This window comes from Lontra canadensis, unplaced genomic scaffold, assembly GCF_010015895.1.
Source record: "Lontra canadensis isolate GAN:19392208 unplaced genomic scaffold, GSC_riverotter_1.0 scaffold11, whole genome shotgun sequence".
Classification (NCBI taxonomy): Eukaryota; Metazoa; Chordata; class Mammalia; order Carnivora; family Mustelidae; genus Lontra; species Lontra canadensis.
The window spans coordinates 4,677,598-4,705,566 of record NW_022631005.1 but is presented as its reverse complement, the minus strand read 5'-3'; the positions used below and the strand labels follow the sequence as shown (position 1 = coordinate 4,705,566).

The 27,969-nt window shown below is 36.7% G+C and overlaps 1 protein-coding gene across 7 annotated transcripts in view; it reads left to right on the top strand.

Moving 5' to 3' along the window:
- The window catches only part of ZNF385B (zinc finger protein 385B), a 388,138-nt gene that overhangs the window by 68,251 nt on the left and 291,918 nt on the right, over positions 1 to 27,969 (top strand). For 5 of the 7 annotated variants that reach the window (XM_032856028.1, XM_032856027.1, XM_032856030.1 and 2 more), the window contains exons 2-3: positions 15,845 to 15,996; positions 16,682 to 16,999. In XM_032856028.1, coding sequence (XP_032711919.1) covers positions 16,684 to 16,999 — 316 coding nt within the window. In that variant the 5' untranslated portion in view covers positions 15,845 to 15,996; positions 16,682 to 16,683. Of the gene's footprint in view, positions 1 to 15,844; positions 15,997 to 16,681; positions 17,000 to 27,969 lie in introns of those variants that run through there. The other 2 variants (XM_032856042.1, XM_032856036.1) reach the window with 2 other exon arrangements.

The window sequence follows — 27,969 nt, the reverse complement described above, 5'->3', positions numbered from 1 at the left end:
GTCCCTAAAACACCTGCATCAGGAATCACTTAAAATGCAGATTCTCAGAGTTACCCTAGGTCTTATTTAATTCAAACGTATATGGGTCAGCCTGAGAATCTACATTTTAAACAAATTTACCAGATGAGTCTGTATACTTTCAGTTTGAAAAATCCCTGGGATGTGTATTCATCCTCCTCTTTTCTTCCCTTTCTTTCCCTCTCCTACTCTCTCTCTCCCCCTCTTGATCTCATTTAACAGTGCAACGTACATGAGGTATACCCCTTGTCAAGTTATTTTCACCTTTCAGAGTCTCATTTTTCTTTGATGTAAAAAGAAAATTGCCTACTTCTCCAGTCACTGCTTAGAATAAATTATTAAAATGGTATCAATCACTTAGAAAAGGCACATACACAAATGGTAACTGTAATAGAAATCATTAGAGTTATTGTAGGGGACCCTGTTTATGAAAAATAGTATGCATTAATATTCGTGTGTAGCTTATAACAGAAGGTAAGTTATTTCAGGGCTAGAACGTAGGTGAAGTGAAGAAAGAACTTGCCTTGGGCACAAACTTTAAAGCCTTAAAAGGATGCCTTCAGTTTCATAATCAATATAAATAATATTTTAATATATCAAAAATATCAAATTCAATTAAATCCACTATGAGCAAAACAGTAAAATTTTAAATAAAGATAAGATCATTAAATTTTTTTCCCTTTTGTGTCAGGTTCAAATATGGCTTCCCATGGTACTGTTACTGATCTAAAATACTGCTTTAATACATTTTTATTTTAATTATGGAGATTTTTGGTGCCCCCTTAAATTCCATACCTGAGACAAGTCTCCCTTGCCTTACTGTAGTCCTGGCTGACTTATCTCCATGGTGAATCATTTTGGTGTTTAATTAGTTAAGACAGAATGGTCTGTTTCCTTTTTTTGCGCCAGAATTTCCACTTATGCTTTTAAGTGACATTTGTACAAATACTCCATTTTTAAAAATATTACTGGGAAGTACCCACATTTTGAGACTGTCAGTGTAGATATGAGGGGTTCCAGTGAGTATCAGAAAGAGACATCATTTTGCAAACACAGTGTCACCTTAAAATTCTATTACATAGAGGAAGAAGTAGCAAGTCTATAAATCTAATGTTGGAGGCCCATTTCCGATTATTCTCAATAAGAACTGGAAAACTAGGAGTCAACAAAAAAGGAGAAATGTTCAAGTAGATCAGAATCAGCCTGGCAAGAGAAGTGATCATGGAAGGATATTTTTATATAATTAAATGTCAGTTTGCATTTTGAAATATTGCCTACTGCCTCCCACTCAATCACCAAGTGAGATGAGAGGGAAGATTCTCTACGCAAACCTGAAACTGGCGGCAGCAATTGTTGGGTTCTCTGTTAAGGATGAGCCTTAGATCAGAAGGATCAGAGCAGGCAATAAAATTTTGACGAAAAATCAAGTCAGACATTATAATTTCCCCCTATACAAAAAGCAAATAAACAACAAACAAAAATGAAGCCATATAAACTTCTGGAATTTTAGAACAGAGAGGAATTTAAGAGGTCATCCAGTTTACTCTCCTCCCTTTATGAAAAAAGAATTTGATGTCCAGATAGACAAGTGATTTCTTAACTATCAAGTGACTGACAGAGCTGACACTTTCTTCCACATGATGCTGGGGAATTGGTTAGGTTGAGAAGCAGGTGAGTGGTACAATTAGGAGTAGTACTGGTCTCCTGTTCCCTGTAGGCAAATGGCTTAGAAGTCTTTAGAACTGATGTGGTAAGACTAGGAAGTGGAGAGATATCCCTGGATAAATCCTCAGGATCAGCTGAACACATAAGTTTCCTAGGATTCTAAGAAATATTTTACTTCTTTCTTTTCTGTTCTACTGCTACATAAATGCAAGTTTACTGAATCAGAGTCTACAGAGGTAGAGCTGGGACATACGGATTTTGGTAAAAGCTCCCTGAGTGATTTTGTTGTGTGTCTCTATTAAACACAGTTGTATTGGAGGTTCATTTATTTCTGACAAAGAGGTCTACATCAGTCAGTAACAACTTAATGTGAAATAATTTAGAGATAGGTTCTGAAGGAAGCATAGGAGACCAGAAAAGCAATTTATGAGAAGGCAAAAGAGGGACATTCTTGCAAAGCAAATAGAGTTTCTTTTCAATCTTGTCCAGTCACTGTAAGGATGGGAGAAGCTTACTTAGATCCACAGTTAACAGCCTTACAGGAAATTTTCTTTCCTTCTCAATCCTCATAACCAGACTAAGCTCTTGAATGCCCCTCTTGGATCTACTCAAGAATCTTTGATAAGCCTGTTGTCATGGGACATAATACCTCATTATTCATCATCACAGAGTAATTACAAAACAAAAATTGTTTTTTAACCTTTGTTCTAATCTTAGATATAGAGGGTTGAGTTAATTACTCTCCTCAAGTCATGGCATGTTAACACTCATCACTTGTTCATGAGAGACTGCTTTCTTGGATTTATTTATTTTCCTCTATTCCCATTTCTTCCTCTCTCATCCCCAATAGGCAAACATTCTTGTGTGTTTGGCATAAGTCCTTCTAAAATTACCCCAATATACTTTGAATGAGTTTACTACTTTTGTACATTCCTCATCTGGGTCTTTGAGGTGAGAGGAGAGAGAAAGAAAGAAGGACTTGATAGGTGTTTCAATGCATTTTTTTGAACAGACAGACATTTGTGATTTAAAGATGGTCCCTTTCAAATTGCTTGAGGTTCTTCCTTAATTTTTCTTGGTGTTATAATCTTATATTGGTTTTTTAAAAGATTTTATTTATTTATTTGATAGACAGAGATCACAAGCAGGCAGAGAGGCAGGCAGAGAGAGAGAGAGAGAGAGAGGAGGAAGCAGACTCCCCTCTGAGCAGAGAGACCAACGCGGGGCTCGATCCCAGAGCCCTGGGATCATGACCTGAGCCGAAGGCAGAGGCTTTAACCCACTGAGCCACCTAGGCGCCCCAATCCTATATTAATTTTTCTTGTTGAAGTAAATGTAGTGTTCCAAGAATTCAAACTAACAAATCTAGTCTAGCCCAAGTAGTTGAAACCTACCATGCACTGCCCCATCTTGCCTGTCACTTTCACCACAATCCCTACGTACTTAGGAGGGTTGACTGCCAGCAACTGATAAAGCAAAAACACCTTCTACCCACTTATGCATTTGAAAACATGAAATTGGTCCAAAGTCCACTTTGGTTACCAGTAGGTAAAGATTTGGGTGACTAAACAAATTGCATACAGGCTGCTCTTTTTCTAAGTCTTTTCTGAATGTAAATCGGAGTGATTTTAACAAACAACTTCATAATTTTGAAATTAAGAAACTGTCTAAAAATAGTTGGGGGAATATGCTTCATGAACAGTTTATAGAGTAAATTTAGCAATTTTGCTTAGTGACAACAAATAAATTTGGTTTTCTTTATCTTTCCACTTTTCTCCTATGATAGAATTAAGTCAGAGTCAGTAATTTCCTTTGCAGGGAGAGGGAAGAGGGGATAGTAAGAAAATAAATACTTTAAATATCATTAAATGGAACATCAGAAGCAGTGCAGATATTTGTCAAAGAACAGTTTTTAAGATTAATTTTAATAGGACAAAGACCATTTAAAAGAAAATCAATATGGAAAGAACAGTTAGAAGAGGCAATAAATAAAAAAATTCAACAAAATCAAGATACTTGTTATCAGACTCTTAGTCTGCACATCCCTTTCTTGGGTCACCTTCACCTGCCTTCTCTATTTCATATCAGTTCCACCTAGCAGTGGAGTGATGACATAATGAACATGGACGTTCTTCTTTCTTTTGAAACCTGCAAGGCTGTTCTTACCCCCAGGAGTATCAGGACACTGATTTTCAATAAGGCATTTTATTTTTTTCTCTCTGAGAAGTTTCTGATTTTGACTTATAATAAAAATCTGACAATCTCAGTTGTTCTGATATTTGAGTCCTTGTGGCCTGTTCTCATCATTGTCTTTTATATACCTGACCTTCTTCTCGGTAATTGGGTCATCTTCTGTCTGTGGTACCTTTGGGATTAATTTGCCCAACAGGGCTTCTGGGGTCATTGCCTGGAAGCCCTATCACACCCACTGAAACTGTCAGCTTCAAATCTTGACCTGGTGTTCTAAATTCTTAAAGGAGCCTTGAGAATTGCTATTTTCTTCTCACATTACTCTTAAGTACAGTACACTTGCTGTGTGCTTTGACCCAATAGAATACAATCCCTTGTCTATATCTATCTTTGTTCCCTATTAGTGACAGTACCTCACAATAGGATAACTACAAGGGGAAGATAAGAACCTGCCTAAGGACCAGTTAAAATTAACCATAGAAGGTATTGACTACAAAGCCACTGATGTCTCCATATTAACAGTTACCTAAGTGCATTGTTATGTGTGTGTGCCCACTAGACTATTGCATTTTCAATTATTCCAGACCAAGTTTTAAAATACTGTAACAGAAGAAAAGAATGAAAATCACATTACTCTCAAAAGCTACACTTCCTAGTGTGAAAAAGTAATCAGGGCTGGAATCCTTATAGGAAACTTTTTATTCTATTATTAAATAACCACAGATGTTAAAACGTTGTACATACTGCTCAACTAATATAACTCTTTTGACTTTTGAAAGGACAAATGAGAAATGATACCCAAGCTTGGTTCCAAGAATTAATTACAGTGCCATTCCTTTATCTAACAGTTGCTCAGAGTTCCACAGGCAATTTGGATTTCAGCTTCAGAATGGTGATGTAGATAAACTTCTAGTATCCACATTTTGTAGATGAAGTAAAGAAAAGAAGTTGACTGGAGAAGCTGGATTGCAGTTATTTACTGAATGTGTGTTCTGCTCCTCTAGAGTCACAGCACAAAAAGGAAAGCTGGGTGGACTGGTCCTCCTGTCTCTGATAAGATTAAACAGGAATGGTCTCCAAGTTGTAGTCCATTTCAGGAAGTTGAGGAGGAGAATGGTTCATCATCATGGCCTTTAAGACTTTTGTCTTTTGGCTTCATACTGACTTTATAAGTGATTAATCTACTACCTTTAAGATATTTTTCCTTTGCCAGTGAGATGTATACTTTCATGTATTTTCTTGTTACTAATTCGTGCCCCTACTTTTCAGCTTGAAGAAGTCCTTTTAACTTTTCTTTTAAGGCCAGTTTAGTGATGACGAAATCCTTTAGTTTTTGCTTAGAAAACTCTAGAAAACTCTTCTATCCTACTAGTCCTGAGTAACATTGCTGGATGGGGTATTCTTGATTAGATTTTTTTTCTTTCAGCATTTTGAAGGTATCATGCTACTCTCTTCTGGCCTGCAAAGTTTATGCTGAAAAATCTGCTTAGAGTCTTAAGGAGATTCCCTTGTATGAAACAAGCTGTTTTGTTTTTTTTTTTTTCTTTTTCTTGCTACTTTTAAGATTCTCTTCTTGTCTTTAACTTTTGATGTTTTAATTAAGTGTGTTTTGGTGTGGATTGCTTTGGATTCATCTTTTTTGAAACTCTCTAGGCCTCCCAGATCTGAATATCTGTTTCTTTTCCAGGTTAGGGAAATTTCAAGCCATTATTTCTTCAGATAAGTTTTCTGCCTCTTTATCTCTCTCTTCTTCTTCTTCTTCTGGCACTGTTGTAATGCAAATGTTAGTCAGTTTGATGTTTTCCAATAAGTCCTTTAAGCTATTTTTACTTACTTTTGTTCTTTTTTTATTTTTGCTTCCCTGATGGGTAAGTTCCTCTGCTCTGTCTTTGAGTTCACTGATCTTTTCTTCTGCTTCATCTAGTCTCCTGCTGAAACCCTCTGGTATATTTTTCAGTTTAGTTATTGTATTCTTTAATTTCATTTTTTCTCTTGGAACTTTTCAATATTTTCTGCCCCTTTGTTGAAGTTTTCACTGTGTTCATCTGTTCTTCTGAATTCAGTGAGTGTCTCTGTGGCCATTATTTGGAACTCTGTATCAAGTTAAATATTTATCTCTACTTCATTAAAAATTTTTTTGGGGGGGTTTACCTTGTTCTTTTGTTTGGAACGTGTTCCTCTGTTTCTTCATTTTGCCTGACATTCTGTGTTGGTTTCTATGCATTAGATAAGACAACCACTTCTTCCAGTTTTGGAAGTAGAAGCCTTGTGTAGTTCAACTTTATTATTCAGTCCTGTCCTAGCTTTTTGTTGTGTCTTGATCTTTTTTGATTGTCCAAACAGCCTATTTTATTTTTAATTGCTCCCAGCAGTTGAGGTTATTCCCTATTAAAGGTATTCACGTCACTGTTTCTCTTCTTTAGAACACCTTGTTATAGTTACATTTGATTCATATCAGAAGGTGAAAATTGGCATCTTGTTCATCAAATTGCAGGTAAATATAATCAATTTAAGAGCTCAGAAATGATGTTTTCATATAATTGAGCTCTTATCAAGTATGTACTGTTTAACCAGAATTCTGTGAGAATAGTATGTACACTTAAAAAGACTAGAAATAAACAAAATGTGAGAGGCACCTGGGTGCTCAATTGGTTAAGTGGCTGCCTTTGGCTCAGGTCGTGATCCTAGAGTCCTGGGATTGAGTCTGGAATCAGGGTCCCTGCTCAGCAGGGAGTCTGTTTCTCCCTCTCCCTCTGCCCTCCCTCCACTTATGCTCTCTCTCAAATAAATAAATAAAATCTTAAAAAAAAAGAAATAAATAAAATGTGGCTAACTTTGAATAGTGGGAACATGGAGGATTTTCCTCCAATGTTTCTCTGCTCTTTATAGTTCCCCAAATTTCTAGAATGATACATCATATTTAAAATGAGTAAAAAAAATCCAGTATATGTAAAAATGTACCTAGATGGTATATAAAGAGATTATGACTGGAACTAAAACTAAACTGTGTGATATGGTCTCTTTAACTATAATTTTCCATGTAGCAAAACCCCAAAAATGCCGTTCTTATTTGTAAACTTTTTAAGATTATCTAAGAATTCAGTGAACTGAGATCTGTCCTTGATGGATGGATCTGGCTTGGGTGGAGCCATCTACTAAAGGGCTGCATTTTCTTCCATGCCCGGGACGATGCAATAACAGGTCCCTCAAGGAACCAGGAAAGCTTGTTCTTGCTTCACATAACGATTCAGCTGTTGACTGCTGGAATGTCTTCCAGGCTTGCTCTGGATAGTGTTCAAGGTCTCACTCCTGCCCTGGCAATGCTGTAGGAAGACTAGGGCTGCAACATCTACCCTTGCCTAGGTTTTTATGTTTTGAAGTTTTCTCACCTGACTGCTGCTGACTTAGGTAGGGCACAGGACAAATGGACTCCAGACTTCCTCACTGTAAAGAAGACTGCATAGCTCAACAAGCATTGTCCTCTCTTATGGATAAAGGTATACCTTATGTATCTTTTTAAAGCCAAGAATTACAGTCAATAATAGCCTAAGGCTAAAACCTAATACATCAGTAAAAATATATATATTTTTTTAATTTAACAGGTAGAGATCATAAGTAGGCAGCAAGACAGGCAGAGAGGAGGATGCAGGCTCCCCGCTGAACAGAGAGCCCAATGCGGGGCTTGATCCCAGGACACTGGGATCATGACCTGACCCGAAGGCAGAGGCTTTAACCCACTGAGCCACCCAGGTGCCCTAAAAATAACTTTTGAGATAGGGAAACAGAAAATTATATATTATGAGTTTAAGTATTATTTAATCATTTCTCTTGGAGGTAATAATTTTGAGGTAGCAAAACTAGCCTTTTGCATTTACTTCATTCTCAGAAGATGAAGAGAATTCCCAAATAGGATTTTCTTTTTTTGTAGACAGGTTCATGTCCTAATTGAATTAAGAAATAAAAACTAAATATAGTGCTTCAAGGTTATTTGTGTAATATCATGAAAGTTAGTACACCACAGAGTTCTACAGAGATTAGAATTCTGATCTGATTTTTATCACAACATTGTTAAACTGTTTTTAAATATTTGTACCTCAAAATAAGCATGTTTCCTCTATAGCTCTATAGGTAGTGCTAGGTTTAGTTGTCAGTCAGTTTCTCTATATAACTAATTGAAAATTTTTAGTATTTTTAATCTAATATTAATAGCTTTCATAATTAACATTATGACAACATTTTGTCCTTGCAATAAGAAACATGCATTTTTCCTTCTACTGATAGAATCTCAATGTATTTAAGCAAACAAGGATATTTTCAATCCTGGCATTATCTGAAATGCATATATATATTTGAAATTGATATTCTGACAGAAAAGAATATAATTCTTATTACTGTTATTTATTGATATGTATATGATGGTAATTGGGACCACTCAGAACATCAAAGGTGCCAGAAAAGACATTGGTCTACATAGTCTTTCAACTATTTAGCCCTCTTAAAGCCAAGATTTAGAATCTATCATAATGAATTAGAACAAAACAACCTTGTTTTATTTACATTTAGGTAACTCAAATGTCCTACCCTATTTACGCATCACATTACCTAGTTCAAAATATTTCAAATCTCTACCCTACTTGATGCAAGAATTTCAATATTTTACCAACTTGTCCTTCTTACATAATTTTTTGAATCCCTAAAATCTTGTAGCAGTAGTTTTTCAACATCTTAAGTAACTGTCTCGTTCTGAGCCACAACTTTTTTTTTTTTTTTTGCCAGTCACTAATATCCTTTAGCACTGTGCTGCAGTCTATGATGTATGGTTTTATCCCAGGGGCCATTCCAGGCTCTTGTACAATTCCCTAACGTAGTAGAAAGATTAGCTGTGATATTTGCATGATTTTACTAATAGCTTTGGGTTTAAAAAAAAAAAAGGAAAATCAGGGAATCACACAGTTGTTATTAGATACCGAGGTTCTGTGAGTTTGTAGACTAAAGCCCTCTGTAAGCATTCTCTATTATGCAGAATCTTCTCTGTCCAATCTCAGGCCTATCTATCTGTTTCAGGGATCAGTTTACCTCCTAATAGAGGGAATGCCTGGAACACGTCTCTCATACCTGGATTACAGGTCCCTTGTTCCCCAGGCCCAGAGACAATCACAAGCTCATCCCTCTCCGTGTCTACATCTTGCCACTCTAAATCTTTTGGTAAGACTGACAATGGGAATGTCTCTTCCTTTTGTGGTAACACTATACCCATCCAGAGAGGTGTGGTCTTTCTTTAGCTCCAAAGATAATTCAGAACAACAGTACTTTCCCCAAAGTTGAGTTTATTAATCTGGAATGACCCCCAATATGGGACTTATACAGGATAATCCAATTTGAGCTTCAGCAATCCCAGGCCATTCTTCTGTCTAAGGTAAGATGCATTCACATCCTTCCTGTGGCTTCCAGTCTCCACTGATCTCTGGTGGTTTTTTGCTTGAACAAGAAAACACATTCATCTCCTAGTGTCTAACCAAAACACTTTCAGAGATAATACAATTTAAATCCATTTATACGAAAGAAATATTCTGTGAAAAAAAAGATAACTTGCAGAGATGCAGCTGTGCCACAATGAAGACAACCTTTTATATGATTATGAAAAGCAGATTAAGGTCTTTGGAGCCTTATTATCTGCAGTCTCCATTATAGAACAGAGTGCATGGTTTACCTACACATATTCACATACTCAGAAGATCAAAAGATCTTCCAGGATGTTTTCTGAAACAAAGGAGTAGTGCTCCCCCAAAACTGAATTCAAATCTTTTTCTCAAGGGAAACAAACTGCAAGAAGCATTTAAATGTCAGTTTTTTTTACTCAGTAATTAGTGTCAAAATATCTTGGGATTCACATTAGGCCAGGATACCGCATTACAATCTGCTTCACTAACACTCAGCAAAGTGCCAGTAGGTGATCAGAAAAAAAAAAATCTGATACTGATGAACTGTCTAGTAAAATAGAAAACTAAACAGTAATTTCAATCCAATGTAATAAAGCTAACATGCTGTATAAGTATGCTGAGTACTCTGGGAACTGTTATGCAAAGAATCTCCACAGTCACTCTCACGAACAATGAGCAGCAGAGGGATTGCTTCTTCTGGTTTATTTTAAGCTCTTTATTTTATTCATTCTTTTGGCCGCCATAGGGCCAAAAGATAGTGTGTTGTATATAGTCAATGTTTAATAAATAATTGCCTAGTTGAATTGAACTCATTATAGCCTTCCGTATCTGGATCCTATTATGAAATAGTAAAATATTTCACAAAATGCACATTTATACTGCTGACTCTTTTTTTTTTTTTTTTTAAAGATTGTATTTGTTTATTTGACAGAGAGAGAGAGAGAGATCACAAGTAGGCAGAGAGGGAGTGGGGAAGCAGGCTCCCTGCCAAGCAGAGAGCCCGATGCAGGCCCAATCCCAGGACCCTGAGACCACGACCCAAGCTGAAGGCAGAGGCCCTACCCAGTGAGCCACCCAGGCACTCCTACTGCTGACCTCTTAATCTTCCCTGAAACTCTTATTCTTGGGGGAAGTGTGTTGTTTGTAGTCTGGTGCCCAAGAACTTGGCTATTTTTTATCATCCTTTAAAATAAAAGTTTAGAAGTCAGGGACAGACATTGGCAACATAGTGAACTGGGTGAGAATCAGTGTCAGAGTCCTGAGTCTTCCCAATTTGTGTGTTTCTATCTTGCCCAACCCTTTCCTCTATACCCAGTGCTCCATTCTCTCCAAAAGTTGAGGAGCGAGCAGAGGTCATATGGATGTTAGTACAAGTGTGCTTATGTTAGTATATGACCTGCTCCCCAGGAGAATTTGAACTTTAAATTTTGTTTTCAGTTAAAGGATGAGGAGTTTGCCTAAATAATTGGGATTTTAGTTTGCAAATGAGTGGTTGTATTTTTTTTTTTTTCCTTTTGGGAATGCATGGTTATTGCTATTTTGGAAATCTCAAGATGTAAACAGCTATGTACTCAGCCCACCTATAAACTGAAATTATGGGAAAACATTGACCTTGGTTACTGTGTTCACAACCTGTGCTACACACCACACACATAAACAATGCATTCATTTATTCAAATATTTATTGAGGCCCACTTTGTACTAAACATAGTCTTAGATGCTGAGGATACAAAGACAAAGCACTGTTCTTATCCTAAAGGAACCTGAAATCTAGCAAGGAAGGAAACTGTAGACTTTTCCACAGACTTTATCACATTTGGTTGTAGTTTCCTATTTTCTCTTCTGTATTTCTCATTAGACTACAGAGTCCCTTCAAGCTGACATCTCATCTACCCTGTTCACTACTGTTCCCCTAGCATCAAGTCCTCTGTCCAGATAGTCAATAAACTTGAGTGAATAACTAAAGTTGTATAAATATAATAATACTAATAATAAAAATAATTAAAATGTTGCTATAAGGGCTGGGTTCCAGGCTTGCTATGCAAAGAGAGTGCTTCAGGAATGCAGAGATAGAAGAAACCCTGGCAAGAGGAGCATCATGAGGACATCAAGAAAAATGAGGAGTGAGGAGAGGACTCACTTAGATTTGGCAGTTAGGCAGTGTTTATAGTGACTTTTCAAAGAGAAGGACTAAATCTGGAAAAGGGTTATCATCCAGGTTGTTATAGGTTAAGGAATGAATAAGAATTGGATAAAACTGGTTGACTTGAGTTGGGAAATGAAATAATAAATCCATGGGGTGGGCAGAGTCTTTCATACTGACGTAGAAGTGAAGAAATCTCTTCTCATATTCTCTATCTGCTGTGGCAACTTTGTGTAAAGGGATGTACATTCCATGTGCCTAAAGGAGACATCTTTACCTCTGAATCAGTTTTCTGATTTATCGTAATTATTATAATAAATTTTCGACTTATTATAAAAAACAATTGGATAACTACACAGGTGAGAACCAGGCTTGAGAGAAAGTCAAGTATTAAAGTTTCCTGACACACCATATCCTAGTCATTTAAAAGTCACTCCTTTAGATAGTGACTGGCTGTCCTATCAGTTCTTTCCCTCAAAAGCAGCAACTCAGGGACCAGCTTTCTCATTCCTTGATCTGTTCCAAAATACCTTATTCTTTCCTGGCTGTTAAATGATTGGCTATCTAATCCACTAAAATCATACAAAAAGAGCATAGAATACCTGAACTAGCTCTGGCTTCTCTTACTCCCTGCTATGTTTGCATGGCATTCCAAAGCAGAATGCTGCCCACTGCTCAGTTTAAAATTGGATACACCTGAAGGTCCTTCTGTCCTATGCAAGTGAAACATGCAATTTAAGATAGTCTGTTCAAAACAAAACAAAACAAAACAAAACTTCAAAATAGAAAGTGAGATTTTTCTTTCTTCTTCCACTTAAACTCACTGTTACCTTCCCCTTAGCCAGAAAACTGACATTATAAATATCACTGCCATACGTATTATAAGCCTAGAAATTATACGGTCTCAGGCCAAAATTAAATGTTGGGATTCTGATATCTTGCCTCTCTACTACCTCTGGGTCTTCTTCTCAAAACCTCTAGAATGAAATTTATTCTGGTTGAAAGTGGCTTTTAACAGGAGCTGCAGGTATTTTTCCCGAGAGGGGAAAAGTGTGAAGCTGGAGCTAGGACTAATAACTCGGGACATGGTGCCTGCTAGGCAATGCATCCTTCCTAGAGTGGCCTATGGATGTGGTGTTGGAGGCTTGGGGGAACATCTGTAAGTGAGAGTAACTCTGGGAGAAAATAAAATAGGGATAAAGATTATAAAGGATGCTGGTATTCTGAAGAAGTTTACAGGAGAATTCTAAAATGGCCATTCATTTCATTTTAAGGGTTTCTTTCTTACTAGTTAAAATATGCATAAACAATGAATTTTGGAACATACACACACACAAATAAATTAAATTTAAAAAATAAAATATTTATCTTTAAATAAGTCTAAAATGTAATATATTTCTAAGACAGATGGCCATTAGAAAGTCACAAGTAAGCTGGTTTTATCTGTTATAAGGTAATACAAAGAAGTCATTTTTTAGATTTCAAGTTTAAAATGGAACACTGTGATGTAGATCTTATTTCTGTGAAACATCGTGTGTTAATTGACAACGTGGGCAAGGCCAGCCACCTCCAAGTTGGGTTAAATTTTCAAATGAAAGTGTCATCAGTCCTCAGCTGAGTCAAGGATTTTGGTTGCTTGAGTTGAAATATAACACTTAGATTTCAATGATTCATTGAGCTGGTATCTGACCTAGCCTTGAAGGGTTAGAAATGATTGGTTTTCCTCATGTTTTACAATGGATTAGTTTTCTAGGTAGGGCATAATATATTTATGATGAGCTCATTTTAAAATTATTTATCTCTATTAGTTCAGATAATTCCTATGATGAATTTTAATATTTTGAGAGGACATAAAGTATAGTATGTTTGAACATAACTTTTATTTGTCACTGATATTTTCCAAAGTTTTATGAGAAAAATAGCTTTGTGATACCATAATGTTTTAGATTTAAGGAATAAAAGCAAAAATATTAATGTATATGCAGTTAAATCACATTTTAATTATAACAGAATTATTTTCTGCAACTCAGCTATGGGACTTGCTTAAACCTGATTTATGTATAATTTGAATAAATTTAAAAATAAATTTTGTGAAATAGAGTTCCTTAAAATGGTGACATCGGGATAAAATATTTATGGGACAGATAGGATTTACATATCAAAATTAGCAATTTTCTTTATTTTTTTATTTTTTTTTAAAGATTTTATTTATTTATTTGACAGAGAGATCACAAGCAGGCAGAGAGGCAGGCAGAGAGACAGGAGGAAGCAGGCTCCCTGCTGAGCAGAGAGCCCGATGCGGGGCTCGATCCCAGGACTCCGAGATCATGACCTGAGCCGAAGGCAGTGGCTTAACCCACTGAGCCACCCAGGCACCCCTTCTTTATTTTTTTTAAAAGATTTTATTTATTTATTTGAGAGAGATAGAGTAAGAGAGAAAAAGCATGAGCAGGGAGAGGGGCAGAGGAAGAAGCAGATTGCCCACTGAGCAGGAAGCCCAACGCAGGGCTCGATCCCAGAACCCCGGGATCATGACTAAGACAAAGGCAGATGCTTAACTGACTGAGCCACTCAGGCACCCCAAAATTAGCATTATTCTAACAACTCACTGCAGGTTAGGATTTAGCCTACAGTATGATGCACAGTGGCTCTTTGCAATAGAGTGTACAGGTATAAATAAGAAGTTCTTCTTGGCACACTGTATGCATAGAATCAACCTCTATCTTTATGGTCATGCCCTGTGCTATAACTCATTTTCTGATTTTTAAACATTCAACAAGTGAACACCGCTAATGAGAAATAGTCTGTAGCTGCTCCTTTCTCCTCATACAGCTCTCAGCCAACTTGAGCCAACAGAACCGCTCAAAGCCAAATGTCTTTCCATCTCTTGAGTTTTCCCCATAGGCAAGAATCCCTCACAAGCCATAATCCTTTCTTTATCTGAATTCTTCATCCCTCATGGCACAGTATTATTCACCTCAGCCAATTCTTTCTCATGCATACTCCTTTTCCCTTAGTTTTCACCCAATTATTGCATGAATATTTTTCTGTTCTTTCTTGTAGGAGAGTGTCTTTTTAGTTGAGAACCAAAAGCATTGCCATAATCACATTGATAAGTATGTGTGAGGTAATAGAAAATATATTTGGTCTCTGTCCACAGTTTCTGGTACAGAGCTTTTCCTAAAACCCTTATGATTTCCTGAGTGATAAGAACACTAAGAACATCTTTTGTTCTAATATTTGGTCTTTGACCCTGGTTCCTGACACAGGGCTCCTGAAACACTTGTAATTTCTTGAGTGAAAGGAATGTCTTTTTGTCCCAATGAGGCAACTCTGGGTGGGCTTCTGGGTGGTCCTTGCAAAAGGGCTGGCCACCAAGCCATGAGTAGGAGCTTGGACTTTTCAGCCCTACCCCTGATTCTCTTGAAAAGGAGAGGGGCTGAAAATGGAGTAAATGATCAATCATGCTAACTTGATGAAACTTCCAAAAAATCCTAAATGAACAGAGTTCAGAGAGCTTCTAGGTTCATGGACATGTGGAGGTGCTGGGAGAGTGACACACCCAGAGAGGGCATGGAAACTCCACGCTCTTTCCCCATCCCTTGCTCTACACATCTCTTCCATTCGGATGTTCATCTGTATTCTCTATTATATCCTTTTACTAATAAACTGGTAAATAATAAGTAAACTCTTCCTGTGTTCTATAGTCACCTTAACAAATTGATCAAACTTAAGGAGGGGGTGGTTGGAACCTCTGTGGGTTGGTCAGAAGAAGCACAGGTGACAGGCTGGGCTTGAGACGTGTCTGAAGTGTGTGTGTGTGTGTGTGTGTGTGTGTGTGTGTGTTGGGGAGGTAGTCTTGTGGGACTGAGTCCTTAACCTGGGGGATCTGATGCTCTCTTTGGATACACAGCATCAGAATTGAATTACGGTGAAGGACACCCAGCCGGTGTCACAGGGAATTGCTGGGTTTGGGGAAAAAACACCTCCACACATATGGTGACCAGAAGTGTCAGAGGTAAAGTGTTCTGTGTGACTAAGAAAGTGACTTTCCTCCTTAGGAAGGAAAAATTTGAGTTTTTCTAATAAAGTATAAAAATGCGGGTAATAGTGGTATTAAATAAAATCTAAAATTTACGTATGTTAAAGTGGAACTGTGAAAGTAAAAAGCCAAAGCCATCTTCATCAGGTGAAGGTTCTTGAGGTACTGAAAAGTCTTCTTTAAAATCTTCAATGAGTCATGATTGAGCACCATACTCTTATCTAACTGATGAAAAAAATCAGCACTTAAAAATAAACAAAATTGTATCTTAGTCTGCTATACTCTTTATCTATTTTTCAATTACTAGTTTACCATTTACTGTATTTCTTTTACTTTTTATTTCAGATGTTCTGCATTTCAACCCCATCAAAAATTAAATTGATATTTATGGGCTAATCTGGAAACCTAAATACAGTTTGTTTCACTACAACTATAAGAAAATATGTTCAACTTCCCATTGGCTGACTTATAAAGGGACTTCTGGACTACAACTTAATGTAAGTTGCAGACAGACTGTGTTTTGATCTTTGTTATTCACCTCCTCCCCAGGTTAAGGCATAGGTCTATTGGCAAATGCTCATGTATTATATATACTTTGTGCCTATACATACCCTTTTTCACAATTCTGGGTTCATAAGCTTTATTCTTTCCTTCAGTGGGTATTTCAATGCCTATTATGTAAAAAGTACAGGTCTAGGCCCCAGGGACATCCAGAAATGAGGGTACTGCCCTCATGGAGCTCATACTCTATCAGAGAAACTTGTAAGCCAATTCGCACAAATACATATGACATGCTTATGGTGATGGATGCTCTGAAGGGAGTCCTAGAGCACACTGGGAGCACGTCACCCGGGATCCGCCTTGGCTCCAGGTCAGGTGGATTGCTTGGACAGGGTAGTTACTCCAGGTGAGATCTAAAGGGTAGGTAGGAGTTAGAAAGGGGAAAAGAATTGGGAGGTAGAGGGAGGGTGGGTTGAGGATAAAGGAAGAAGTACTCCGGACAGAGGAAACATGTTCGAAGACCGTATTTACTCAGGTAGTTTTGATAACTTCTTCAAAGATTGTCCACTGAGTAGCTGGAAGACTTATAGCTTATCCTAAATCGTGAAAATAATGTGTAATCTTACTAGAAATTCAGAAAGCATATATTTCTCAAACACCTGTACTTTTTTTTTTCTTCAGGTATGAAGTACTCATTAAGCCCTAACAATTACCCTGAAGATGGTATTATGAATATGGCAACTTTTCTACGGGGATATGAAGAAAAGGGGATAAAGAATGACAGGCCTGAGGACCAGTTGAGTAAAGAGAAAAAGAAAATTCTGTTCTCCTTCTGTGAGGTGTGCAACATCCAGCTAAACTCCGCAGCCCAGGCCCAAGTCCATTACAATGGCAAATCCCATCGCAAGCGGGTAAAGCAGCTGAGTGATGGGCAGCCCCCGCCGCCCGCTCAGGGTTCAGGACAGCTGCTGGCCAGCCCCAGCACCAACACCAGCGCAGGTAGGTGCAAGGGCCCCAGGCTCCATGAGCTGCTGGGAGAAATGCTGCTGTTCTAGAAAATGAAGGGTTTAGAAAAAGCTAACTTTCACTAAAAAGCTTCCACCACATTAATACGTATTCTTTTCCCTACAGTAGATTCCAAGAGCTGTTTGTTATTTCTGTGTATGTGTGTGCTTGTATGAGAAATTCATATATATTATATTAGATTCAAACAATACACACACACACATACACACAACATTGTGTCTTGGATTGTAGACTTGTATTCCCATAGTGTGTGAACATTTCCTAATGTATTTTGAAATAGATCAATGATGACAGTTTTTTGTTCCCCTTCTCTGCAAAATTGGGCTTTCTTGGGTTTCCTTCATCTATAGGGTAGTGTACTATTTGAGAGCATATAAAAAGCTACAGCTTTATTTATAACATCCTGTGATGCAGGAAAGGAGCATTAATCTTGAGTGTTAGACATGTTATAGTCTTTTAGGGAGTTGGCAGCTGCGTGCCATGGTGTTCTAACATTAGGAGCAGGCATTGCCAAAACCAACAAGGCTTACCTCTGAGCTCTGGCCCTATGGCAAGCATGTACTTGCCTCCCCTCTCACCTCTCACCCTGTCCTGTGGGCGGGTAGAGGCAGAAGCTTGGGAATTTTCACATTTCCTGCATCTGCCCTGAATCTGGGAGATAGTCTTCCAAGTTCTTTATCTTCTCCGTAGACAGCCCTTCCTCCTCCACATTGCTGGTCATTGGGTATCTTCACTAGGGTGCAATTAAAGAGAATGTGAAATTTACTGTGATCTGTGGTGAAGATTTCTACAGAAAGGGGGGCCTCCTACTCAGGTTTACGTGGGAGATCAAACTGAGCCTCCTTCTAGATGTGGTGGAAGAGCTCCAAGTTGCATCTAGCAGACTCTGATAATGAAGCTTCACCGTGGAGAGCAATGACCTAGTCCAGCCATTTCTTGGAATTTCACTTGGTGCTGTTACATGGCTTTTGGTTTTGTGAAGTTATTCCATGACCCATATTAAGCTCCAGTGAAAATTGTTTGTGTTGTAAAGAAATAATTTTTATAGTTCAGGCTAAACTTCACTGCTTTTTACTCAGTGCGTGATTTAATTTCATTAAATTATTTTCCCCAGTCAATACTTGGCATGCTGTGAAAGAACTTACAGGAACTTTGAGGTTGTAAGATACACATTATAATAGTGAAAAATTACTTCTCCATTTTTGTCTTTATTATAATGATAATGTAAATATTCACAGGTACATTACTGTATCGGTATTTATATAGTAAGACAGAGTTGGTGTCAGGTTAAAAACTGATTTATTGTCTTATATCTGAATCAGAGAGCAAGTAGTCTTGGGTAAAGGTATGAATTGTGTCTGTCAGAGCCCAAATATGTATGTCTCAATTGACGTTAACCTGTGATTTCTAATTAGTGAGATTAGCAGCTAACATTAACTGATCATATTTTATGGGCCATTTTCTGGTCCTTTCTCCTTAAATCCTTTCATCAACCCTGAGGTAGGTACTATGATTATCCCTAATTTACAAACTAGGAATGGAGCACAGAGATAAAATAATTTGTCCAGGTTATTTGGCATAGGAATGGAAGATCTAGAATCCCAACCATATTTAATTAGTTAATAGTGAAGCCATTATTCTTTGTCACTTCTTTGCTGCTATTTTTTGCCATGCAGTAACACTCAGATTAAATTCAGACCTGTGTTCTATAATGTATTTTTGGTCACAAATTGTTGCTATCATGGTGAACTATCCCACTTTGACAGGTTTTGAAAATAGACATGTAAAACCCCAACTCATGAGTTTCTCCATGCTAATGAAATTAGTTGACATAAATTTAGTTAAGACATACACAGACTATTATGGATATATTCTACAAGTAAAATATAGTTCATCATCTAAGTATAAGGCAGTATTAGTATGTGGGGAAATGGATACAAAATGAGTCAACTTTTCAAGTTGTACATTAACTATAAAGGACAACTTTCATACACTGATAATATAGTCAATTATCCATTGTCAAAAGATGGGTTTAGCATATAATGAAGGTAAGTCACTTAATCTCTGAAAGTGGTTGACATTAATCCTCCCATTTGAAAAAAAAGTAGGTATAACAATGTCTTTTTCTTTTTTTGAAATAGAGATTAGACATAGATATATGTACAAGGATGATCATGACATGATTTATAACTCCAAAATATTAAGTATATCCTGAATGTCCAATGGAAGAAAGATTAAATATATTAAAGTACATTTATAAGATGAATGTTAGAAACCAGAGTCATTAAAAATTGTATTTCTGAAGACTACCTAATGACAGAAACAGCAGGAAGTAAGGTGAAATATACCTTAGTGCTATGTATACATGTGCACTTTTCTACTGTTTAGTCTGAACTCACTGAGGAGCAAGACTGACGTGGTTTTATTTTTTCCAGTCACTTTCTTCAGTTTTGATCTTTCAAATGCCTGTTTCCTGCTGGTAGCAGTTCCCTTAACACTTTCTCAGCCCATAACTTCTCACTTTTGTATATTCAGAGGGACTTTGATTTAAATGACTCAGCTCTATTTATAAAAACATCCATGTCAGAGCCAAATTAAGATTTGGCTAGATAGAACCTGGAGTTGAGCGTAGAGGATGGGATGCAGTTAGCTCTCAGCTTCCGCTACTTCAGCTTGCCCTTCTGCCCATGGAAGGATGGAGGGGTGGAAGTGGCCTTATCTTAAAGCTTTGGCAAGGTTTCAAGGCTATTCTTGGTAGGAGGTTGCTATTCTGGTTGTCTTTGGGTCACAAGTTCTCCTGACAGAGCCTGTGGATGAAGAACTCCACTAAAATGTCCCTGAGATTTCGTTGTCTCTCTCAATTTACCCCACTTTGTAGCAAAGACCATACCTCAGTTATTATGCCTCTTTCTCCCACATTGTAGCATTCCTGGCAAGATTGTGTCCACTGTTTTTATCTATGTATTGATCAACTCTTAAGGCTTGAGGGAATGTACAGAATACATATGACAAATAACATTCCTCTCCAAAACCTGGAGCTGCTTGGGCATGGGCAGGTACAAGTGGAGTGGGGTGTGAGGGGTTCCTCCACATTTCTCTTCCTGCTCAAGTAGCATGGGGGAGACTGGGAAGGTAACTGACAAAGTAGACACTCAATCAAGGAACAAAATGCCAATCTTCCCTTTTTGCCCATTGCTTGGCTTTAGGGAATGTTAGGGGCTGAATTATGCCCCCCATTCTGCCCCAGAAAGAGCTATGTTGGATTCTTAATCCTCAGTACTTCAGAATGTAACCCTATTTATAAACAAAGCCTTTGCAAAGTAAATCAAGTTAAAATAAAATCATTAGAATTAGGTTGACCCTAATTCAGCATGGCTGATATCCTTATAAAAAGGGGAAATTCAAACGTGCAGACACACAAAAAGAAAAGATGATGTAAAGACACACAAGAAGAAGACAGCCATTTACAAACCAAGGAGAGAGATTTGGAACTAGTCTTTCTCTCAGAGTTCCCAGAAGGAACCAACCCTGCCACACCTTGATATTGGACCGCCAGCCCACAGAACTGTGACTGCTATATCTTTACTCAGTTAGTGGTGTTTTTGTTACAGCAGCCCTAGCAGACTGACACACAGAGGAAAATAGTATCCCATTTTCTATTCCATTTTCCCCACAAAGGAGAAAAGATGTGGTAGTAGAGGTAGCCTTCCCAAGAACTGTCAGTTTCAGAGGCTACTTTCCTTCTTCTCTGTCAGCCTTATTATAGAGTAGGGGTTGGCAAAGGTGGGAGTTGGGTCCACAGGGTGGTGGTTGGGGCTTAAGCCATTTCTCTGAATAAGAAGTGACTGACCCATAACCAGTGGCAGTTCTTTCACTAAGCTTAGAATTCAAAACCTTTAAATCTCAGCTTCTGGAAAAATAGGAGGACTCTTGTTCTATTCAGGCCTGCAACTGATGAGGCTCACCCACATTAGGGAGAGCAATCTGCTTTACTCATTCTATAAATTTAAATTCAGAATTCATCCAAAACAAATTCACAGAAACACCCAAACAGAATACAGAATAACCAAATATCTGGGGATCCCATGTCCTAGACAAGGTTTGACACATAAAATTAATCCTTACACTGTCATTTTTCTCTTAAGTTTTATAAATCATATTTAATGATTGAAACAAAAATTATAACCATCTGATACTCAAAACGATAATATTTAAAAGTGGGGAACTTCAAGGAACCCAAATAGTAGTAAGGTGTTGGTACTTCATTTGAAGTATTTAAATGGTGGTACAAGGAGATTGTGATAAGTATGTATATTGTTATACCCATAGCAACTACTCTGAAAACTTTATGAAGAGATACACAAAAAGAATATGTATAAATCAAGATGGAGTACTACAAAAACTTTCAAGTAACTCACAGAACAAGAAAAGATAAACATACAAATGAGAACGAGAGGAAACAGAGAACAAATAATAAAAGGTCAGACTTAAGTAATAACGTATTAATGATTACCTTACATGTAAATGATCCAAATATAACAATCAAAAAACAAGAGATTTTCAAAGTAGATTTAAAAAATGACCCGGTTATATACTGCCAACAAGAAACTCACTTACTTTGAAAGTGAAAGAATGGAAAAGAATATACCATGCAAACAGTCATAAAAATAAAAAAGGCATGAATATCTACATTAATATTTGAAAAGACAGACTACAGAACAAATAATACTATTAGAGACAAAGAAAGATGTCATGTTATGATAAAAGTTCCAATCCATCAGGAAGAAGGAAGTTATAATGATTCTAAATGTTCATGTATCAGTTATAGTTTAGGACTTAAACAATTCTCTCTCAGCAACTGAAAGAATTACTAGACCAAAAACTCATCAAGGATATAGAAGATCTAAACAATATAATAAGCCAACAAGATTTAACTAATTTATTTAGAACTCTATCCAACAGCAGTAGAACATATGTTTTTTTTTCAAATGCCCATGGAACATTCACTGAGAGGCCATATTCCAGGCCATAAGAGAAACTTTAACACATTTAAAGGAACTGTGATCATATACCATATTACATATATCAAATGCAAAATTACAGTATGTCTATGATCATAAGGAGAAAATAACATATCTCTTAACCCATGAATCAAAGAACAAAGCTCAAAGGAAAGAAAAAATGCAAAGAACTAGATGAAAATAGAAAATAACATGTCAAAATAAATGGGATGTAACTAAAACAGTACTGAGGAGAAAATTTATATCACTAAATGCTTATATTTCAAATAAGAAAAAGTCTCCAATAAATAAGTCTCTGCACTGAGAAGATAGAAAAGAAGAGAAAAAATAAACCCAAACCAAGCAAAAGGAAGAAAATAATAAAGTTCAAGTGCAAAAATATCTGAGGTTGAAAATAGGAAAACAATAGAGAAAAATCAATGAAACAAAAAGCTGGTTCTTTGGGGGGGGGCAGAAATCAGTGAAATTTGTAAGCCTCTAGCAAGACTGACAAAGATTAAAGAGAAAGAAGACACAAATTATATAGGTGATATCACTATAGAACTTGCCACAATTTAAAATATAATAAGCAGGGGCAACTGGGCGGCTCAGTGGGTTGAGCCTCTGCTTTCAGCTCAGGTCATGATCGCAGGGTCCTGGGATCAAGCCCCACATTGGGCTCTCTGCTCAGCGGGGAGCCTGCTTTCCCCTCTCTTTCTGCCTGCCTCTCTGCCTACTTGTGATCTCTCTCTCTGTCAAATAAATAAATAAAATCTTTTTAAAAAATAATAAAATATATATATATAATAAGCAAATATTATAAGCTTATAGTAAGAAATTTCATAACTTAGAGGAATGCATAATAAAGCTCCCAAAAAGAAATTTCTAGATCCACAGGGTTTTACTAGGAATTGCGCTAAGCATTTAAAGAACACCAATTTTATACATTTCTTCCAGAAAATAGAAGAGGAGAAAACACTCCCCAACTTATTTTATGAGATTACTGTAAGTCTGCTATCAAAATCAGACAAAGACAATATATAAAAAGAAAGCTACAAACTAATCTTTTATGAACTTAAACTTAACGTTTCTCAATAAAATATAAACAAACTGGATCCAGTAACAGAGAATTTTACACCAGGACCAAATTGGATTTAGTCCAGAATTGTAAAACTGGTTCAACATCATATCAACAGCTGAAGAAGAAAAAAATCATATGATCTTATCAATTGGTGAAGTAAAAGAATTTGAGAAAACTCAACATCCGTTTATGATAAAAAGAAAAAAAAACAACTCTCAGCAAGTTTGGAGCAGAGAGAAATTACCTCAGTTTAATAAAAAGCACTACAAAAAGCCTACAGCTAACATCATACTAGATGGTAAAAGATTGTATGCTTTACCCTAAGATCAAGAGCAAAATAAGGGTTAGACAACCTGGAAGAAATAGATGAATTCCTGGAAACATATAACCTCCCAAAATTGATTCAGGAAAAAATAGAAAATTTGGATAGACCAATTACCAGCAATTAAATTGAATCAGTAATCAAAAACACCCAACAAACAAAGGTCCAGCACCAGATGGCTTCACAGGTGGATTCTACCAAACATTTAAAGAAGAATCTGGTGGTGGGTGTTAAGGAGGGCACGTATTGCATGGATCATTGGGTGTGGTACATAAACAATGAATCTTGGAACACTGAAAAAATAAAATTAAAAAAAAATAAAGAAGAGTTAATACTTATTTTTCTCAAACTATTCCAAAAACTAGAAGAGGAAGGAAAACTTCCAAATTCATTCTACGAGATATGCATTGCCCTGATACAAAAACCAAATAAAGACACTACAAAAAAAGACAGCTAAGGCCAATATCTCTAATGAACATAGGTGCAAAAATCCTCAACAAAATTTTAGCAAACAAAATCCAACAATGTATCAAAAAAATCATTCACCAAAGTCAAGTGGGATTTATTCCTGGGTTGCAAGAGTGCTTCAATATTCAGAAATCAATCAATGTTATATATCACAACAATGAAAGGAAGGATAAAAACCATAAGATAATTTCAATAGATGCAGAAAAGCATTCCGCAATGTACAATATCCATTCATAATAAAAACCCTTAACAAGATAGGTTTAAAGGGACCATACCTTGACATAATAAAGGCCATGTATCAGGATGCTTGAGTGGCTCAGTCACTTCAGCATCTGCCTTTGGCTCATGTCACAATCTCAGGGTCTTAGCATGGAGCCCTGTGTCAGGGCTCCCTGATCAGCAGGGAGTCTGCTTCACCATCTTCCTCTGCCCTTCCCCCCTACTCATTCTCTCTCAAATAAATTAGATTTAAAAAAAAAAATAAAGGCCTCATATGAAAAACCCTCAGCTAATATCATATGCAACTGGAAAAACTGAGAGCTGTTTTCCTAAGATCAGGAACAAGACAAGGATGTCCACTCTTAACACTTTCATTCAACATAGTCTGGAAGTCCTAGCCTCAGCGATCAGACAGGCAAAAGAAATAAAGGTATCCAGATTTGTATATGTGCTGCCAAAGCAAGCACAAAGGTATCCAAATTTGTAAAGAAAAAGTAAAACTTGTCACTATTTGCTGATGACACGATACTCTATATAGAAAACCCTGAAAGACTCCACCAAAAAACTACTAGAACTAATAAATGAATTCAGGAAGTTCACAGAATACGAAATCAATGCACAAAATACCTTACATTTCTATACACTTATAATGAAGCAACAGAAAGAAATTAAGAAAAAAAAAGAAAGAAATTAAGAAAGAAGTTCCATTTACAATTGCACAAAAAAATAATTAAATATCCAGGAATAAACTTAACCATGGAGGTGAAAGGCCTTTACTCTGAAAACTATAGAACAGTGATGAAAGAAATTCAAGATAACACAAGCAAATGGAAAGATATTCCATGCTCATGGGTACAAGAACAAATATTGTTAAAATGTCCATACTGTTCAAAGCACCTACAGATTTAATGTAATCCCTATCAAAATACCAATAGCATTTTTCACAAAACTGGAACAAATAATCCTAAAATTTGTATGAAATCACAGAAGACCCCAAATAGCCGAAACAATCTTAAAAAAGAAGAAAAGAAGTTGGAAGTATCACAATTTCAGATTTCAAATTACCCTGCAAAGATATAGTAATCAAAACCATATTGTACTGGTACTAAAACTGACACATGGATCAATGGAACGGGATAGAAAGCCCAGAAACAAACCTGTGATTATATGGTCAATTAGTCTTCCACAAAAGAGGCAAGAATACGCAAAGGAAAAAAGACAAATCTTCATCAGTGTTGGGAAAACTGGACAGCACCATGCAGAAGAATGAAACTGGACCACTTTGTTACACCAGACACAAAAATAAACTCAAGATGTATTAAAGATGTAAATTGAGACCTGAAGCCATAAAAATCCTACAAGAAAACACAGGCAGTAATGTCTCTGACATCAGCCATAGCAACATTTTTCTAGATAGGTCTCCTGAAGCAAGGGAAATGAGAGCAAAAATAAACTATTGGGAGTACATCAAAATAAAAAGCTGCAAATTGTAGGAAAGAGTCAACAAAACTAAAAGACAACATACTGAATGGGAGAAGATATTTGCAGCTGACATCTCTGATATAGGGTAAGTATCCAGAATATATAAAGAATATATACAATGTAACACCCAAAAACAACCCAATTAAAAAATGGCTAGAAGACATGAACAGACATTTCTCCAAAGAAGACATGCAGATGGCCAACAGACACATTAAAAAATGCCCAGTATCACTCTTCATCAGGGAAAAGCAAATCAAAACTACAATAAGATATCACCCTGTACCTGTCACAATGGCTAAAATAAAAAACACAAGAAACCACAAATGTTTGTGAGGATATGGAGGAAAAAAAAGAACCCTCTTGAGCTGTTGGTGGGAATGCAAACTGGTGCAGCCACTGTGGAAAACAGTATCTCCATACTGTTCCTCAAAAAGTTAAAAGTAGAACTACCCTATGATCCAGTAATCTCACTACTATATATTTCCCCAAAGAATACAAAATCACTACTTTAAAAGGATATATGCATCCCTGTGTTTATTGCAACATTACTTACTATAGCCATCTTATGAAAACAGCCCAAGTGTCCATTGATAGATGAATGGCTAAAGAAGATGCGGTGTATATATACAATGGAATATTATTCAGCCATAAAAAGGGGGAAGCCTTGCCATTTGCAACAACATGGATGGAGCTAGAGAGAATAATGCTAAATAAAAAGTCAGAGAAAGACAAGTACCACATGATTTCACTCATGTGGAAGTTAAGAAACAAAACAAATGAACAAAGAAAAAGAGAGACACAAAGCAAGAAACCATTCTTAGCTATAGAGAACAAACTGATGGTTACCAGAGGTGAGGTGGGTAAAGGTGGTGGGTGAAATAGGTTGATGGGAATTAAAGAGTATACTTATCTTGATGAGCACTGAGCAAAGTATAGAATTGCTGAATCAGAATATTGTACCCCTGAAACTAATATAACACTATGCTAACCATACTGGAATTAAAACTAAAAAATTAATAAAATTTTAAAAGAGTGTGGAGGACAAGGGGAGATGGAGAGGAGAAGGGAGCTGAGGGAAATTGGAAGGGGAGATGAACCATGAGAGACTATGGACTCTGAAAAACAACCTGAGGGTTTTGAAGGGATGGGGGGTGGGAGGTTGGGGGAACCAGGTGGTGGGTATTAGGGAGGGCAGGATTGCATGGAGCACTGAGTGTGGTGCAAAAACAATGAATACTGTTAGGCTGAAAAGAAATAAAAAATTTTAAAAAAAGGAATAGGAAAAAAAATTTTAAAGAACAAGAGAAGGGTGTTCATAGTCACTTCTCTTATTCAACATAGTACTGGAAATTCTAATTACCATAATAAGGCAGGAATAAATAAATAAAAGGCATACAAATTGGAAAGGAAGAAATAAGACTTTCTCACTTCACAGATCACATGCTCTATCAATCCCCAAGAATCTATGAAAGAATTCCTAAAACTGGTAAGTGAAACCCACTTACTAGTAAGTGAACTAGTAAGTGAAAACACAGAATTTCAGGATGGAGAATCAACATAGAAAAATCAATTGCATATTTATACTAAAAATAAACCTGTGAAAACTGCAATGTAAAAACAATATAATTTATAATCACATCTAGTAAAACAAAACATATGTAGAATATACAGGATGTGTATGCTAAAAATTACAAAATATTGAGAAAATAAATCAAGACCTAAGGAAATGGAGAGACATACCATATTCATGGTTTGGAAAACTCAGGATAGCTAAGATGTACATTTTAAATTACCCTATAGGTTTTGTGCAATTCCTATTAAAACCCCAGCAAGGCTTTTGGTGACATAGACAAGGTTACTCTAAGTGTATATGGAAGAACGCTGACTCTAGAATAGCTAAAGTATCTTGACAAAGAGAAGTCAGTAAAAATCTCTACCCAATATCTAGGCTTACTATATAGCTAAAGTCATCAAGACTATTATTTGAACAGAGATATAGGCACTTAGACCAATGGAAAAAACTAGAGAACCCAGAAATCAATCTACACATTTATGCTCAATTGATTTTTGATGAAGGTACAAAAGCATTTCAATGTAGGAAAGAGTGGTTGCTTCGGCAGCACATATATCAATGTAGGAAAGATGGCCTTTTCAGTATATGTTGCTGGTGCAACTGGACGTCTATAGGCGAAAAAGCAAAAACAAAAATCAACTAAATTTATGCCATACAGAAAAATTAAACCAGTGTACCATAGATTTACATGTAATACATAAAAATATAAAACTTTTAGGGAAAAAAAATAGAAAAAAATCTCTGGGACCCAAGGCAGGTTAAAGAGTTCTGACTCAACACCAGAAACATGACCCATAA